We start from the raw sequence: 18,705 nt of genomic DNA, 5'->3' as shown, positions 1-18,705 counted from the left end.
TTATCTCCTTGTGGAAATGTCATATTTTGGGTAACAAGGTTAGATGTGGAGACTAAAATCAGCCACTTCTGGCATTCTAAGTGCTTTTCAGAAAGTACATCCTATGGGAGTTAAAATACTACAAAAGCTTGTATACTTAAGGAATAGGCTGTTAAGGCAATATATTGCTTTAGACTTCTGTTGAATATGAATTACAGTATAAAAAAGTCACTTTCTCTTGCCCACCAAAAAAAAAAAAAAAAGGTAGCTAAATTATTGAATATGTTAGCTGCTACTTTGGGAATTAACATACAGACTGAAGGGTAAATTCTCTGCTTCTTAAACATGTGTAATCTAATTAGCATTCCTGAGATTTACTGGGATGAAGTTTCCCTTTGGCATAAGTGATTGCAAACAGGGAGGATACGTGCTGCAGGCTTTTGGGGCAGACATCTGCCTGGAGTGGACATCCATCTACAGAAGTGCCTGCATCCCTGAGGACCTGGCAGCAGCTGCCAGGGTTCATGAAGTTAGGAGAAGATTTTTAATAACAAGGAAGTTCCTCAACTGGTGAAAAGAAGTGGAAATGTTCTCTCAAGTGGAAGCAGACCATGGAGATGCTTCTTGAGATCACAAGGTGTAATTTAGTTGAGAGAGACATCCCATCATTAATTTTTGATGACGTAGACAATCTGGACTGCACCCTGCATGGGACAAGGTAGCTCATTGCTGGGTGTGAGCTCCTTGCCAGCAAGATCTGGCATTGCCCTTCCTTTCAGAGCATGGGTACAGATTTGGCATTGCCCTTCCTTTCAGAGCATGGGTGCAGCAGGTGGAGTGAGGCTCCCATCTACTTTTTTGTAGTGGCTCAATTCTGTCAAGCAGAACTTCAGATCAGATGTTTCTCAAGAAACCTCTTGACTCACCTCTTCATTGCTGGGAAAGGGTTTGGTGAAAAAGTGGCATCCACATCTTCCATTGAAATGGACAAAGCAGTTCTTTCAGGCTGGAGTAGAATCAGGCTGCTGATGTGATTCAATCTGTATTTCTGAGTTAGAAATCTGGGACTGTTGCTGGCTTTTTTTTTCTTGGTTTATGTGCAGGTGTTTTTTGAATTTGGTAAAGAAAAAAAAATTGATGTGCATCATTTGGAACCATGTTTTGTATAAAAGTGATTGGATTCACTTAGTGCCTGTCAGAAAGAGAGTAAAAACTAGACCTGTGATGCAGCTGTGATGGTTCAGTGTCCAACATCAAAATCTCTTTGTGTCATACAAAGATTGGGTCTGTGCTAACTAAACCAAGTAGAGCTTGTTTATTGTGTGTCTAGTTTATGTATATAGTTATTGTCTGTATAGTTTGTCAGTTTTAAACAGGCCCCAGAGGGCATGAAGAACACTGAATTATCATGGCAGATAAAGTTCAAACATTAAATACTCCCTCTATTGCTGAAACTAAACATTCCAGAAACATCTTGGGTATTTTTTCCTAGCCATATCCATCAAACCTCATCGTCAGCCTCAAGGCATTTGAGATACTTGGAGAGCAGAGCCAGTGAAGGTGGCTTTAAGCTCTTAAGTGTAGAGCAGACACCAAGTCCTCCTCCTGTGAAAAAGGGGCAGAGATCCCAGCAGTGATGGAGCACTCCCCACTTCTGTCCTTGCTCCAAAAGGAGGAGGAGCAGTGATGGATACTGCTGCTGGGATGGACCAGTTAATCCAGTGACAGTACCAGGGAGCCAGAACAGCTTCCCAGGACTCTTGCATAGGAAAGTGAGGCTATGGACACCTTCTTCCCCTGCTCTCTGGGAAAGGGAGCATTCCCTGAGCTGAAAGCCAGGCTGTCACTACAACTGAGACCTTCAGGAATGTTTTGTTGGCAAATGAAAGATGGCAAGCAGCAACACATGACTTTAAAATTGAGCCACCTCAGAATATTCCAGTTTAGCATTTGGTTTGTAGACTCTGGTCAACAGCTTCAGGAAGATACCAGGGCTTTTTGTTACTTCTGAGAGTGCTTAAAACAAGAGCCAGTCCTCTCACTGGCTGGTAAGTGGATTAGTCTGGCAAATTGAAGCTTTAGTCAGGATGACAGTAGAGGAGAGCATTTGTCCTCAGCCTCTTTATCAGTGACTCTTGTCTCTAATGTTTCTTTTCTAGAAATTGAAAGACTGTGTGGATGTGTGGTACTGTTTTTTAGTCTCTCAAAGTGGCATCCCAGGTCTGATGTTCACGTAGGGAGTGCTGTTCTGTAATCCTTATTTAATTAGAACTCCTTGTTCTACCTCTCCCTGAGAGTTGTGTTTGTAATTGGATTCTCACACGTGAGAATATGCAGAGGCTGCCTCCAAGGAAGTTTCCATGTGCTGGTGTGTGTTACTTACCTGTGGTTCTTTGAGAATGTTTCCTCTGCATATTCACATTAAGGGTCCTGTCCACCTTCTGTTTGTCCTTGGATTTCTCCTGCCCTACAGTTGCCATGTTGAGTAAGAATAACTGAAATATTGAGCACTGTACAACTCTTTAAAGTCTCTGATCGTTTGGTGCCATGAGATGGCACTTGTACAGTCCCAGTAGTCACTGCTCTTCTGAGAAGTTCCTGTAGGTCACCAGCACTGGAGAACCAAAACCCCCTCCCTGGTGTGAATATGCAAGGACAGCACTCTCAAAGAGCAAGCCAGTGGTGAGTACCCTTTCTGTGTCTTCTGTGATAACCCAAATATTTCCAAAGTTATTTTGTAAATTCTCTATTTGCAAATTTGTTATGATAAAGAAAACTGAGATTAATTTTAGAGCTCTTGCCTTTCTGGCAAAAAAAGAAAAAAAAGCAAAAAAAGTTATGTATATTTGTAAGTACTCACTTCACTGTAAATTGCTATGCTGCTGTCAGGGTGTGGGTGTACACATATTTGAGCTATAACATATTTCTATCAGGCATAAAGGCAAAATTACAGTGCAGTATTATGTATTTTACAGAATTGCACTCTCTTGTATTATACTCATAGGAGATTACATATCTGAGTGAGTCACTGCCTGAAAAAAAAGTCTCCTTAGTAGTATTGACAACGTTAATTTTCAAAACAGATTTTTCCAAAGGAAAATCACAGCTCTATTGATTTTCACTTCTCAATGTTTTTTTTTTCTCTGAACTTTTGTTTTTTTCCAGACATGGAATTCTGTGAAACTCCTCATATTCTGTGCTCTGGCTACCAAACAGATTTACACGGTGTAGCTGAGCACAGTTACCCACTAGAGGTGGGCTCAGACATGGATACTGAAACAGAAGGTGCTGCTTCCCCGGACCATGCCCTGAGGATGTGGATGAGGGGGATGAAATCGGAACACAGCTCCTGTTTGTCAAGCCGGGCAAACTCAGCACTGTCCCTCACTGACACTGACCATGAAAGGAAGTCTGATGGGGAAAATGGTAATAAAGATCTAATAAACATCTTATGTATTGCATACAAGTTGGAATTTATTTGAAATTAGCTGCTTCTACCTCTCTTTTCCTTTTTCCTGTTGTTTTCTTCTTTCTTTCTTTTTTTTTTTTATTTTTCCTCCCTCCCCCTTTTCCTCCTTAGATCTCTGTATTATATGGAAGGTCAAAGGTTTGCTTGGTTTGTGCATTGTATTTATAGTGTAGATAGAAAAAAAAATTGAAATTTTGTTCTTTTGGAGACTGATTCCTTTCCTACATGCTCCATTTTTCTACCTTAGCACATTTACCATTTGAGTTTAGTGACCTATGAATTAGGTTCTAGGACAGGTCTATAAATGTGCATTTATAGCACATTTTGTGTAGAATTTATCTTTTACGTGCTGGCTTCTGGACTTTTGTTTAGGACTCTATGGCCAGGTGACTTCAGAAAGACAACATCACAGCAGCCTGAAGAAATGCTTTATCTGTAGAAAACATTGAACAAATCTTTGCATATGGATGGTGGGTTTCTGGGTTAGGTTTTTAGGGGGCTTCTGTGGAGTTTTTTGTTTCATTTTCTGTGGGATTTTAAAATTTCTCATTCTCTTTCAAGCTCTTATTCTACTTTTTTTTATTATTATTCTTTTCATCTATTTATTTTTCGTCTTTTTATTTGCTTTTTTTATGGCTTAGCATGTCACAGAATGGGAAAAAGGAAGTTTCATTAGGTAGCATGGGTAATTTTTTACTTGGTAATTTTTTGACTTGGTAATTTTTTATCTTTGCATCAAAAATGATGAAAATCTGCTTTAAATTTTTCCATAAATAATATAGTAAGTAAACCAACTAGCTCATAAATTAATTTCCATTTTTAATAGCTCCATGCTATGATAGTTCTGAATGTAGTTAAATAGGTATTTTTAACTGGTTAAGAGAGAGTGAAAGTGGCAGATTGACACTTCATTGTTGACAGTGATACATTTAGTAGATATATAGATAAAAGATAAAAAAGAATTCAGTCAGGAATGTCATTTCTATAGTTACATGTTTTGAATTTGTCACATTCAAAGCTGGTAATTTTAACTTCATCTCCATGTTTGTCAATGCCAATGACAATGTCCAGTGTAGGCTCAAAGGCATCAGATTGTCTACACGAGTTTTAAAAAAGAATAAATAAGGTTTTAGTGCACAGCTAAAGGTTTTTAATTCCAGATTCCTTTGAGGATGAAGTATTCTGCACTTACATGGTGTTGTCTTGCTATTATCAGCTAATTTTCAGATGCCACCTCCTTTGCATGACAAGCAATGGTTATTTGCTCTCTACTTTCTGCTTCTGCCACCTTCTGGGAGGATCCATCCTCTGCAAAATGTTGTTGCAGGCTTTTTAAGCTTGTTTTTCCTAAGATATTTGGGTTTAGATGGTTGCTGCTGGAACTGGATCCTAGTCTGCCTGGATTTGGTTGGTCCTTAACCATTAAAATGATTTAAAGGGAATGTTACCAGAGAAAGGAATGTGCTTTGTACCATTCAGACTAGAAAATACACGTGCTTATTTCTGGTTTAATGTGATGGGAAGATGATGTATTGAAAGCATAATCAAGTTGTATGTTTCAGTCTGGAACACAGTGGTACAGCTGGATATTCAAGATGTTTTTCCAGCCACTAAATTGCACTAAAGAAGTCATCCTTTCATAGGTAGGATGTATTATTGTAGGTAGTAAATGAAATGCTTTTGTTATCTTCATCATCCTGCATTGCAGGAGTCATGGGTTAAGTGTCAGTAACACAGGGACATGTGTAATCATTGTGCTTCACCAACAAAGAATGGAGTGGTTCTAAGTATTAGACTCAGAGAATGATTTTAATAAATTGAAACTGATTTCCTGCCTGGTCTAGAATAGAACAGAGGAGTCCTTTTCCACGTGGCTTTAACATTTGGTTCTTTGTAAGATTTATAACAATTTTTAATTGGGGAATAATTTTTTAGGTGCTCAAATACAAATTTTGACTAAATACTTGGGACAGCAAAGCAAGGGCATGAGTAAGTTGGAAGAGAGAGAAACTGGCAGCACAAGGTCATTTGAACTCCTCAGTTGTCTCCAGTGCTGCCTGGGGTGTTGAGGCATTGCAATAATTACAGTCTTGATATGGATATATTGGAAGACAATGATGGATCAAGCTGTATTCATTTATATTCTCTAGTGCTTCACAGGTAACTTGACAGTCAAGATTCCTGATCCAGGGAACAACATGTTTTCCATCTGGGTTGGCACTCAGTACCAAAGCACACTTTGAAGTTCATAAATCTCTGCATAAATGAAGTAATGGATGCACATCTTGCTGGTTCCATGCAGTTATTTGTGCCAGGGGCTTTTCCAGAGAGCTGCAAGTGTTGCATTTATCCTTGTCAGTTCCTGCCATGGAAGTAGACTTTCTTTATGCCAGGAACATCTGGGGTGTAAAAATCAGTGAGCATGTAAGATCAGTTGCTGGAAGTTCATTAATTGCTGCTTTCCATGAGAGTGCCTAATCACTGTGAAAATAGATGTTTAGAAATTCTGGCTTCCAAAGAGTTGACCAGGCTGTGTGAACACACCTATTTGTAACTGGAGAAGAATTAATAGAACCATAGAATGATTTGGGACCTTCAAAGATCATCTAGTCCAACCCCCTGGAATGAGCAGGGACAGATTCAACTCGATCAGGTTGCTCAGGTCCAACCTAACCTTGGATGCTTCCAGGCAAATCTACCACTGCTGTGGACAAATGTTCCAGTGTTTCAGCAATGAGGTGAATATTAATGAGAAAAATATAGTTGTTGTATTGCTTGGAAAAACTAATTGCTGTCATTGCCCATGTTTTGAGAAGGTCAGTTGGTTTTTGTTGCTGGGTTTTGTATTGGTTTTTTCTTTATGACCACAATTCTATAAATGCAGAATAGCTTTTTCAGGACATTTTTACTCTGCATTGATGTAAAGCAAATATACTTGTGCAGATTTTCTTCTGCTTTGATATTCCTTGAATTCCTCATTCATTCAAAGCTTTAGCAGGAGGTTCCCTCACACAGGATGTAGATTTTATTCTGTACTCTGAGTAGCCCAATTTGAGGATTCTTTTCCTTCACAGATGCACCAACCCTGTCATAATCAGTGTTAAAACATACTTTGATTTTTTGGCAGCATTAAAGATGTGTGAAGTCCCAATACTCCCCTTTAGCTTGGTATTGTCAATGTTAAAGGCAGCTTATTCCTACCGGTGTCCCAGCTGCCTTCAGTTTTGCCTGAGGGTAAGCAAAATACATATTAACTGCAAGGAATGAGTGACCAATTTCTTGGGCATCATTGCTTTTCTCTGGCATTGTATAAATAGCTCTATGAATCCATGAACGGTGTTACTCTACAATCCATGAATGTAAAGTTCAGATGGAAACACTCCAGAACATCAATATCAAAAATAGTTATTTTATGCTAGTGAAGAAGATGACTTTTCCCCTTATTGTAGCCTTCCAGTATCTGTAGGAGCCTACAAGAAAGCTGGGGAGGGACTTTTTAGGATGTCAAGTGATAATAGGACATGGGGGAATGGACCTGACATCTGTTAAGGGGTGTAAGGTGCTTGTGGTGATATCAGAGTGGGTGCTTTGGAAATGCTACTGGAAACATGAAAGTCATCTGAATGGCTTTGGATAAGTGTGAGATGCTCTGTAAGCTCTGTGACATCACCTCATTTGTACCATCATGGAAGTCTTGCATTTGTGCCCCTAGTATTTAAGGCATTCATGAAATTGCACATATATGGAATTTCATCTAATGCTGAGTTGTTGTTTGCCAGTAGTGTGGGGAAAAAATTGCCTTTTTAAGTTAATATCTTCATTGCTTTTTCTATCTGACAAGAGCATCGCATCTGCATATCTGCTATTTAAATCTTTGATTTTCATATGGTATCTTAAAATCAGTACACAATGTTAAAACATTCCCTTTCTTGTGTTTCTCTTTTAAGAACAATGAACACAAATTTAAAGATAAATATCAAACAGTATTTCCTATTTTACATTAAAGATAATGAAACAGTATTTAGAACACAGGGTTTGTTTTGTGTTGTTCTTTTTTTTATATTCCATAATCCACGTTACTTTTGCCCACATCAGAGTAAAAGTATCTGTGCATTTGCACAAGGTTGGGTAATGTTTTGATCCCTGCAGTTTTGATTTCTTTCATGGGTAGCTAAAAGAGGGAAGGGAGGGAAGCTTGAGGAGAACAGTCAGGTCTAGTTTTTATCCCAGAAATGAGTAACTTGGCATTGGAGCTCAAAAAAACCCCAAATCACTTGGCTTTCCTCTCATTTAACACGAGCAGAGGGATAGTGGATGTGGCTTTAGGAGCCCAGAGCAATATAAATGATTGCTCCATCTTTCTTTTCAATCCTTCTGACTTTCTCAGATGGAAATGAGCATGCAGGAAAATCAGCTCCACAAGGATTTTAGAGTGCAAAGGGATGTTGAAGTGCTGCTGCATTCCTTGGGAACTTGGTTTATCCAGGCTGCCAGGGAGGCAAGAGATGAGATGGGACAGGGAATAAAGCACCTGCCTTCCATCTGAGTGTGCAGTGCAGAAGTGTGAAGGTTATCTGGCTTCATTTCAACAGTCATTATGAGAAGGGGAACACAATCAATTAACTACTGAATAAAATTATTAAATGCTAAATAAGGCTAACAGAAAAACTTATGAATTCTGATCATAGATGAAAGTTAGGGCTACCAGGTAAATAAGATGAAATTACTCTTATGTGGCTCCTTATACCATTAACCACTGCAGTTTTGATTACAAAACTATCTAGAGCTTTTTTACTCCCCCTAGCATAAGGCTTTTCAGCTGTTCCAAACTGTAATAAAGTGAGGTAAAAAAAGGGATCTAGCAACTGAGTACAGAATTGGTAGAGAAGTGGAAGGTCCTGATGAGTTATCCTTTTAGGGGCTAGCAAGGTTTAATCTAAACATCATTTCTTCTCAACAGTATGAGATCTTCTAAGTATTTATTGTTGTTCTACAATGAATGGCAAAAAATTATTCATTCTTCAGCCTTTTTTTTAACTTTTATCCATTTAATTCATTGTTTATTATGTGATATGAGAAAATCTTATCTTCTGTTTTTAAATCTGTTAGCATTTCATTTCCTCTTGGGCTTAGGAGTAAGATGAAGATCAGCATTAATCTGTATTATTTGGCATTACAAATATTAGCATATCTTTGTCTTACAAATTGATAGGAACAAATAGCTTTCATCAGACCACCTAGAAGAAACAAAAATTGGAGAAAGTGGCTGCTTCCCATGACTGCAACCTTCAGAGTCTTTAAAACATGAAACCTAAACCAAACGTATTAGACAATTATTTCTGCAATAGAAAATAGGATAAGAATGAGATGTATATGAAATTACAGTTAGTTTGTAGACAGCAGTGCAGATTTTGTTGCTGCTTGTTTCAACTTGCTTTCACGTATGTCTTACAAAGTTAAATGCAGCATTTTAGATATTAATTTTGTTTACTTTAACCATACCTACCTCTGCACCCTGACTTTACATTTTGTGCCATCAGAGTAAGAGGAATTGCATATAATTAAGAGGTTCCAGAATATGGGTCTAGGAGCATTGGATAATTCCTGCAGGCTGCTTCCTCTCCCTAGCAGGTGTGTGTTCAGTAATACTTTAATTCTGATGACTAATTATATTGCTAGTGTGGTTTCTTTATCTTAAGTTTCTCCTCTAGATGATTTGAAATGCAGATTTTATAAGGTGCTTCATGCCAGTGACTCAGTTGGGCATCAGGTGTCCACATCTGATGTCAGGTTGTTAGCCATGAGCTGTATTGGCAGGAGAGAGGAGCAGCCCTTCAGGCAACAGAAACCTAATATTGTCCAGTAACTCTGTTCCTTTACCTTCAGTGTTAGCCCAGAAAGGAGCTGGGGAAAGGCAGTGAACAACACATCCTGCAAGACCTAGATGTGGGAATAAATGTCTGGAAGTGAGGATGGCTTGGGATATCAAGTCAGGGTTGTTCAGCACTATTGGTAGGAACCAATGCTACCAAAACCACGTAAGAAAGCCGAGGCACAAAAGTTAAGAGTAATTCTAAACTATATATAATATTCATTATGAGTCACAGCATTCCTCCCTCCCCACCTCAGCAGTTTTGTACGTGAGAGGCATTTGGTGTCTTCTCTGCCATCGTTAGAAATGAAATCACAACCTCATGGTGCACTGGAACAAAAAGAAAAGAAAAAGCAGCAGTCTTTTTACTACAGGCAAGTTAAGAGAGAATGTATCTGTTAAATGGCATCCTATCCCCAGATGTGTTGTATGGTATACAAGTGTCACCACATGAATATCAATCCTCCTGAATCTTCTGTGATTCCAGCTAGTCGACTTGCTCCCTGTTCCTCTTTCTCTGGAGTTCCCATATTGGTTTTAGCATGGATTATATTAATAAATACTGCAGACTATGACTCCAATTTGATGCAACCAATGTTGTCTTATCTTAGAAGCATCTTTGTGGAATGGTTGAATGTTACTGATGAGCTGGTAATTTTCTTTTGGGTTTGAATCTGGTCACTGTAATCAGCATTGCCAAATGTTTGCATCTATGCAGTAAGCATGTCTCTTGCTTTGAAGTTGAAATGAATTCACATTTATAAATGAGCTTAGAACATTTTGTTGTAATTTATTCTTGTCTTCACCAAAATAATGTGGTGGTGTAAGGTGGTTCAAGGGTTGGACTCGATGATCTCTGAGGTCCCTTCCAACCCAGCCAATTCTATGATTCTATGATGAATGTTGTTTTCTCTCAGTCAAGTGCCATGGCCAAGAAAGAATTGAAGCTGTATTTCCTTTTGAAGGTGGTGAAGCCATTTCTTCAGTGAGCATAATATTAAAGGGAGTTTCCTGGTGGTGTGTTTGCCTGTAATATCTTCATCATATTATCACTCCAGCTAGCTGTGTAACTCACTGGTGGGTTGTCCATCACTCAAAACAGCATTAAGTGGTTCTCCCCTACCCTCTCGAATGGTGTCTTTGTCTTTTGGAAAGAAAAATTAAAAAGGAGGTCTGCAGGCCACAAACACACGTCAGGTTTTCCATAATTAGTCATCAAAGGTAAAACACATTTAATCAAAAGTGTATTAGTCACATCTTTCAATGTAGCTGTAAATGTAATATGATTTTCCCTCTGCCTACAATTATTTTTGAGTATGTATAAAATATAAATACTAAGTGCACTCTCTGGGTACCAAAGACAGAGTAAGTGTTACTGACACTTAAATCCCCTTCTCATTGCTTTGTCCACCAGCCATTTCAAGTGTCACTTTTGGTTTGAGCCCATCATACTTCATTACTTTTCCCCAAACAGTGCTTTTGAGACAGGAAACTTTCTGTTATTGTTCAGTCATGCTAATCTCTTTCAGAGCAAGCATTTTACTGTTTGTTGAAGTGGCAGAATCATAATAGATGCTTTGAATTTGTTTCTCTGCATAATTTGGCATAAACATCCCTCCATTTAAGCAGAAAGCATCTGATGTAGTTTACTTGAATTGAATCTTCTTTGCTATGTATTCACTTGAAATGTTGATGTTGGAGTCACATAATAGAGCTGTTTGAATCTTTTGATTACCACAGAAATCTTAGAACAATATAATGTACCTGACTAATAGCTGCAGTTGCATGTTCTACAACTCCTTAAGGTGCCTGTGTGGTTTGTGATTGCTTCTACCTGGTGCTCTGCATGAGAGAGATCTTACTGGTTGCAATGCTGCTGCATTTTGGAGGTGGAATGGATTTCTTACCCTCAGCTGGGGTCAGAAGGGGATTCTGCTTTAGGTTATGCTGCTGAGCAGAGGTAGAATTCTTGCTGTAAAGGGATAAAGTTCCTGATGAAGGGAAAACCTCCAAATGTATTTTTAGGCACCTGAGAATTTTTCCCAAGAGACTAAAAAACTTCCCAGAATATTGCATAATTCCCTGTTATAAGGAAGATGAGGGTGATGAAGTCTCATTCTAGTCACAGAAAATACTTTTGAAAGGTGAAGGTAGATGTAATGAATATGCAACTAGGTTATGATGGTGGTTTCCTTCCTGGTGTAGCTGTAAAAGGCTGGTTTGGGCTTGGCCAGAAGGCACATCTGGATAAGGTGATGCAGATTTCTTTGTAGTAGCTCATTTAAATTATTTCAGCCCTGTTTATGCACAGCTTTCAACCCTTTCACAGCTTTCATCCCTTCTGGGGGATGGTACAACAATGCAGTCAGCTTATTCAGGTCTGGTTGTGCTATCTTGATCTTCAAGATACATTTTTATCTCAGTAATCTTAATGTGACTGGAAGAGCCATTGGTTTCTGCTGCTGTTGTGAGGAAGGTGACAGCCTCAGCTGGTGGTACATCTCTGCTCGCATGGAATCTGTGTTTGGGGTTCACTGTAGGTGTTCTGCCAAGACCCTGCTGCCTTGGGGTGTTTTCTCAGTATCAGTGGTATGAGGAATGCTACAGGCCTGAGAAATCTGCCTACTTGGAGAGGAAGCAAGAGGAGATGATCTGTGGTGCAAACTTTTGCATCCCATCTCTCAAAGCATCGAACTGCTTCAGGGTTTTGTGCCTTTTTCCAAAATCCATTGATTGTCATTCCCTCTCCTGGCTCAGAAATTGGTAAGAACATGACTGTTCTGGGTCTTCCCTCCTATTTTTTATGAATCTGGGGGCCAGAATTTGTAAGCACTTGTAAAGGGGGTCCAGGGGCTGCAGTCTTCCAGGGCTTCCTTGCGGAAGGCAGTGGAGCTCCAATGTTTTGTCTTCCAGAGGCTGTGTAATTATTCCCTGTTCAGAAGTGCAGTTCTTCCTTCCTAACAAGGGGTGCTGCTGGAATGCTTTTTTTGTGATGTGCTCAATGTGCCTACAACTATCTTTTATGTCTTTGCCCATGGGGAAAAATATAATTGAGTCATTCTTCCTCCAGCCCGTGTTGCTGTGTGTTCAGTCAGTGCAATGCTCATCTCAACGCTGCTATTGATGGTTGCATTGATTATTTTTATTCTAGACTGTGATTCTGTCTCCATTCTACCTTTTTAATTTTTATAGTTCACTTCCTTTTGAACAGCAAATTCAGCTGTGTTTGGTTGTGTGCATATTTTGTAAGCAATATAATCTCCTGAATACAGATTTCTCCATAGTAGCTAATAACCTACACTACCTGAAAGCTCCTTTTTCTTTTTATAACCTCTCTTTTCCAATGTATTTTCTGATTACTGCACTACAGCTTGATGTTTATTGGATCATTTTAGAACATAATAATTCATTTCTGATCCTTGTACCTCTTGTCCATGTCTGAAATGATCTACATTATTTCAGTCACTCATTTTTATTTACAGCTTTTCTCTGAAGACAATTTTCTGTATTTTGTCTCAAAATATCCCTCTCTCTGGTATCACCATTTCAGTCTTGTGATATCCAATTTCCCTTTAATACAAAATCAAATAGAAAGCATTTTCTGTACTTTACCAGCCAACTATAGCTGATTTTTTTGAGCTTTCTTATCAGTGTCCTTTAAATTGGTTGGTGGCTAATAGTGGCAGAAAACCTAAATCATAATGATCTGGAAAATAAAAGGCTAAAAAAAAAAAAGAAGAAAGACTGGTTTATCATGAATGTATTTTTAAACAATACTCCAGCTGTACTGATAGGACAGGGAGTAATAATAGGAGAAAGCTTTAATCTGGAAGGGGATAGATTTGGTTTAGATATTGGGAACAAATCCTTTATGTGAGGATGGTGAGACACAAGCCCAGTTTGGGACTTTGGGGCTTCCCCATCCCTGGCAGTGTTCAAGGCCAGGTTGGATGGGGCTCGGAGCAACCCAGTCTGGGGAGATGTCCCTGGCCATGGCAGGGAGGTTGGAAATGGATGGTATTTAAGGTCCTTTCTGACCCAAACCAGTCTGTCATTGTGTGATACTTTAGAATTATTAATTAATAATTATTGAATTAATATTAAATAAAGAGCCATAGTAAGTAAACAGCAAAATCAGCTGAGGTTTTGTGTAAATCATTGCAAAATTATTTTTTTCATTTGTTGTTTCTACAATAGAGTATGAAGAATTATTACCTTCTGCTTGGGGGAAAAAAAAAAACAAACAGAAGAGCAAGACCCCACATATCCCTTCATCTTGCAGAAAGCTACATCAAAGCCTGCAGTTTCAGTAAGGTTTCTCTCTTGGGCTCTGTAAAAACTCTCCAGGTACTGAATTATGGTCAAATTTATGGCAAGAAACCATTAAAGAGAAATGGCAGTGCCTTGCCATTTTCAAGTGATTTCAGATTATTTTCTTTCAAAACTTCAAGTTTGTGCAGTCATGGAACAAAATCTAATTCCTGGATGTGAACTCATGTAAATTGACCAGGCTCTGGACAGCTGGCAGAGCTCAGGTTGGAGATTCCCACTGGGGAAATTTGCATTAGGAGTCAGAAAGCAGAAACTTGAAATAACCTGCAGCCAGCTTGGAACTGGAGATATTTGCCCCTTAGCTTTGCCTGCTCAGATCAGGTTTTGATGATAATCTTTGACAGCAGTTCCCTGTATCACCAAAAAACCCATAGTCTCCTGCTCTGCTATCCCTGTCATTCCTGCCTTTCTGGATAGAATGATGTAATTTGCAGTTTTGTATGCCCGTGGGAAAAACCCCAGTGGTTGAGTCCTCTTTGGAGTGGATCTGTCTCACTCAGGGGTACAGCACAGCTGCCAAAAAGACGTGGCAGGAGCTTCCCATCCTGCTGCTTTCCATCCTTTCTGCTGTAGTGTTCTCTGGCTACTTGCCTCTCTTAGTCTCCTAATGTCCTCTGAGGACAGCAACACATTCCTGTGAGGATGCTGCTGAAGTCTGGGATAATATTCTGAAGTTTGCATCCTCCATGAGTATCAGTGTGCTGGTAGTGCTGAAAAACTCAGGTCCAGAAGTGGAAACAAGTGGTGTTAAGTGAATTTTAAATCATCTGTATTATTTTTCAAAGCAATTATTCCTGAGGATCTGCTAATATTCCTGTGGCATGGAGGGAGATCCATGGATTCCAGTCTCTTCATGTGAGGACACAAGTTTGGGGTTGGCTGTGTTGCTTGTTGTGGTAGGTTGTAGGTGCCTGCTCTGACTCAGTACAGCTGCTACATATAGCAGTTTAAACAGTGTGAATCCTAGTATTTATAATCCCAGTATTTATAAACCTCATAAATGTAAGTGGGTGCCCTGGAATCAATCGTTACTCAAATTAAAAAGATAGGCAAGTGAAAAGTGTGGAATTTATTTATCTAGGTTGATTAATTTGCTACTGGTTTTTAGCTTGACTTGTACAACTGGCACATCAAAACTTCAATGAATTTGAAAAAGTGTTTCAGATTTCCTCAGATTCCTCCTCTGGTTTTCATGTATTGATCCATGTGCAAATACAAGTAAAGCAAACATCCCAAAAAGCAGCTGACTGGGGAGTTGAGCATTTGCTCCTTTTCATAGGAATAATAATAATTGTATTTGGAGTTCTGCAGCTGGCTTATATCAGGCAGCTTGTGTTGGTAATTTCAGATTTGGACCTTTCTTTGGATGCTTCTGATGGGCCATCAGGACAGGAAGAAAAGGAGGGACTCTTGCCTAGACATTCCCACTACAAACAGGTCTTTCTTACAGGCTGGTTTAATTGCTGCTGAAAATATTTTCTCCATGCTTACTTTAGAGACAGTCTGAAATCATATGGCAAACATTTTAATGTGTTTGGGTTTTTTCATCATTTTATTTCCTTAACAGCAGAGAAAGGAATAACCTTCTACTTAATCAGACCTGACTGATTTCAAATGCCCACCAAATCCAATGGCATTTCTTAACTTCACCTCTTGGATTTACTTTCTTGGCTTTTCTCTTGAATGTAGCTTGTTTTCTGCTAATAGGAGGCCACCCAGGGAATTAGCCAGAGAGATGCTTCTGGGTTGTCTCAGTTGAGTAATAAGTTGATAACTATGACTGAACTTTGTAGTCATCCCAGAAGAAAATAGAGCAGTAGAAAGCTCAGCTTCATTAAGCTGTCATTGCAGAGGCTGAAACATGAGAAACTGTAGTGGTGAGAAAGCTGTAGGAACTCCCATTCTGGAGGGTGGAATAGAAAACATTTGGAAATACTCTGGCTGTGTTCATAACTCTGGATTTCCTCTTCTTTACAGGGTGTATAGTGCTTGAAATGCTGACCTATGTTTAGTATACACAAAATACAAAAAAATAATCCTGATCAGAACAAGGCATTATCATAGAGACAGTTCACAAGCCCAGATTTTAGTTAACTTTGTCAACCTTAGCCCTTGGCAGTTTTCTAATCTCCAAAACAGCTTTTCCAGGCAGTGACTTTTCTTTTTTTGTATTAAAAGAATGCTAATAGATGCTCATAAAAATGAAGGCTTCTTTTACTTCAGCATTACACAGCTATGGTTAAAAGATGAGCCAGTCCTCTGAAGAGGCCAAATGGTATACATATATTGATTATTTTATCCCTTCCCTTTCACAGGTTCATTTTGAGCCTCATATAATATGCATAAAGGTCTTCAATACAGAATTCTGTTATTAACTGTGAGGAACGTCATTATTATCCTTATCTGTTGTAAGATTGGATCAGGTTAGAATTTGCCTGAATTTTTAGTTTCTGTTTAAGAAAGCTGTTACTATGTCAAGGGTAGTTATTTTTTTATAATTATAATTTATTGAAACCTTTGTTTCCCAGGTAGTATTATGTTCTAACCATGGTAAAAGGGTAGTGGAGCAAGTAGTACTTGCTCCGTTTATTGCCTTTGTCTATGTTTAGAAACTTTTTTTATCATATATACAGGTTTTGGCTTTTTTTTTAGTTTATAGATAATATAGGGGCTTATGACAATATTAAAACTTTACTGTTTTTTTCTTTAATGTCTGAAAAAAGGGGCATGGGGGGATCACAGCATGCCCCAGTATCCACGTTAGGGACACTAAAATTATGAGAAATTGTAGTGAAAGATGTCAGAAATGTGCTTCTTATCTGATAGTTGAGCTGCAGACATGAAAAACATCATCTCTGACATGGAAGTCAATACAGAACACTTCAAAGATCCACAAGGAGACAGAAGAAAGCAAATGAGATTCAGGATGGGGGATAGTAACCAAAGATAAAATATTTAAGAGGAACTGGTTTGCAAGGCAGGAATGCTGAAAGGGACCTTAAGGGCCAGTAAATGAGATAAATGGAGCCAACAAGTCAAATCCTACTTTTGGCTGCCTGTGTACATGCATCATGTCAAGGGTCTATGAGATACAGCAGATGTCACTGAGGCTTCTCTGACAAGTCAGTTCTGGACATTTCAACACCAGGGATGAATAAAATTGAAGACGGTCTCAGAGGAGTGCAAAATGGGATTATTTCTTTGGGACTTATTATTCAAGGAAAGTTTTGGGTTTTTTTTTTAAAAGGTCTGAATTAGTAGAGGATGTTTTCCCTCAGATAACTCTGAAACAAGTATTTGGGTTTCAGGAGGGAAGAACTTTGAGGGAATATAGCATCACAAGTGCTCCACTAAGAACACAGTGCAGAATATACAGCCACAGAAATGTTGCTTCAGTCTGTGAAATTAAAAGATGAAATCAAAGACAGTTTTAAAACAGTGTAGTCATTCCACTTGGGAATAATTTGCTGAGGGACAGTGAGTCCTTAGTACTTGGAGCCCTCAGGGTCTGAACATTGTTCAGAACATGCTTGAGCTGAGCTTTGCATTAAGAGGGTTAATGTGAGGGTCACTGGTTGAAATTGTAGTTCTGATTGTAAAGATGATCAGACTGGATGAGTGCACTGGCTCTTTCTTTGCTTCATAATCTGTAAAGCTATTATATTTTTACTGACTATTAAATTTTTCAAACATGTCTGGTTTAAGAGTAGTCTGAGGCAGTAAATGAAGTGGTAGAGGCTTTGTGGCTGCAGTTGTGTAAAACCAGCCAACAAAACTGAGTGTATGCTGTAGAGGACATGACAGGCATGTGATTCATTGACTGCAGTTCTTCATCAGTTTGTAGTCGAAGGAAATAATCTCATAGATCTTTCCATCTCCAACTTCTGTGGTATTGTCTGTAGTTCTAGCAGCTGCCCTAAACGTTTGGCACCTGGCCCAAAGCCCAAAAATTAACACTAGGAAATCAATTTTCTATAAGCTAATAAGGACAAAGGCCATCCAATCTGTTGTTTATACAGAAAGCTTATTGAATTTGAAAACTATACATCTGGGAATGAGCTGGTAGAATCCATTTGTAAAATAAAAATGCCAACATGTCAGAGAAGTACTCAGGCAGCACTCAGCTGGTCATTAAATCAAAGCGAGTTCATGTAGAATGCAGGTCGAGATATTTATCTGTGGTAACCCAAACAGACAAATATTTATTAGAGGTCTAAGCAAAGAAATTAAAGAAAGACACATCTAATCAAACTGTGCCAAGATTACATCAGAACCTTCCTTTTATTATCCTCCTGCACCCTTCCCTGATGAGGCATTAATCCCAGCTTCCTTTTCTCCTGTATGGTTTGCACTTCAGATGCCAGGCAAGGCAGGGGCTGTTTCTTTTAAAATTTTCCATCTATTCAATCATGTTGGCTTTTCTCCTTCAGCTGGAGTTTGTAGTCTTCTAATGGGTCCAGGCAGATTTAATTCTTGGTTCCCAGAACTCTTGATTAAGGGTCAACACTGCTAATTAATGCACTTTGCATTTTTAGTGGCTGATCCCCTGAAGTCTCTGTCAGTGCAGTTTGTCTCACCTGTGGTTACTTTTCATCTCATCTGTCAGAAACTGCCTTTGCCACATGGTAACTTTGGAATGTTTTGAACTGGGGAATTTATAAATCTCTTGATCGTGTCAGCTTGGTTGCCAAACATTTTATACAGCTAATGAAAATCTTCGTTTGTCATTTCTGACTTTGCTTCAGGATTTTAGCATTGACCTCACATGAAGAAAAACGTTAAATCCTTTCATATTTAAATTAACTAGCTTAAAGCTAGAATACACTTAAGTAATTTTGTAGTTTTATTATAAGTTGGGAACTTGTTCAATGCTGTTCTGTAATTTGACTCAGTCTGCCCTGCTTTCACTGGACTTATATCTCAAGGTAACAAGAACCTTTTTAATAGGGAAGAGGGGGGGAGTGGCTACAAATTAGCAGAGCTTGTTTTTCTTTTGTGATTGTAATGATCTAAACACAGTCTGATTTATATCTGTGGTTCTGTACTACACACT

At 38.8% G+C, this 18,705-nt stretch overlaps 1 protein-coding gene across 1 annotated transcript in view; it reads left to right on the top strand.

The window, feature by feature from the left end:
* TENM1 (teneurin transmembrane protein 1) overlaps positions 1-18,705 on the top strand; it is a 228,218-nt gene that overhangs the window by 24,486 nt on the left and 185,027 nt on the right. Inside the window, exon 2 of the mRNA XM_030448930.1 lies at positions 3,145-3,405. Within this exon, the coding sequence (XP_030304790.1) occupies positions 3,147-3,405 (259 nt within the window). The 5' untranslated portion in view covers positions 3,145-3,146. The remainder of the gene's footprint in view (positions 1-3,144; positions 3,406-18,705) is intronic.

Source organism: Calypte anna, chromosome 4 (assembly GCF_003957555.1).
Source record: "Calypte anna isolate BGI_N300 chromosome 4, bCalAnn1_v1.p, whole genome shotgun sequence".
Taxonomy (NCBI): domain Eukaryota; kingdom Metazoa; phylum Chordata; class Aves; order Apodiformes; family Trochilidae; genus Calypte; species Calypte anna.
The sequence above is the reverse complement of the archived record's forward strand: the minus strand, read 5'-3'. Positions and strand labels throughout refer to the sequence as shown.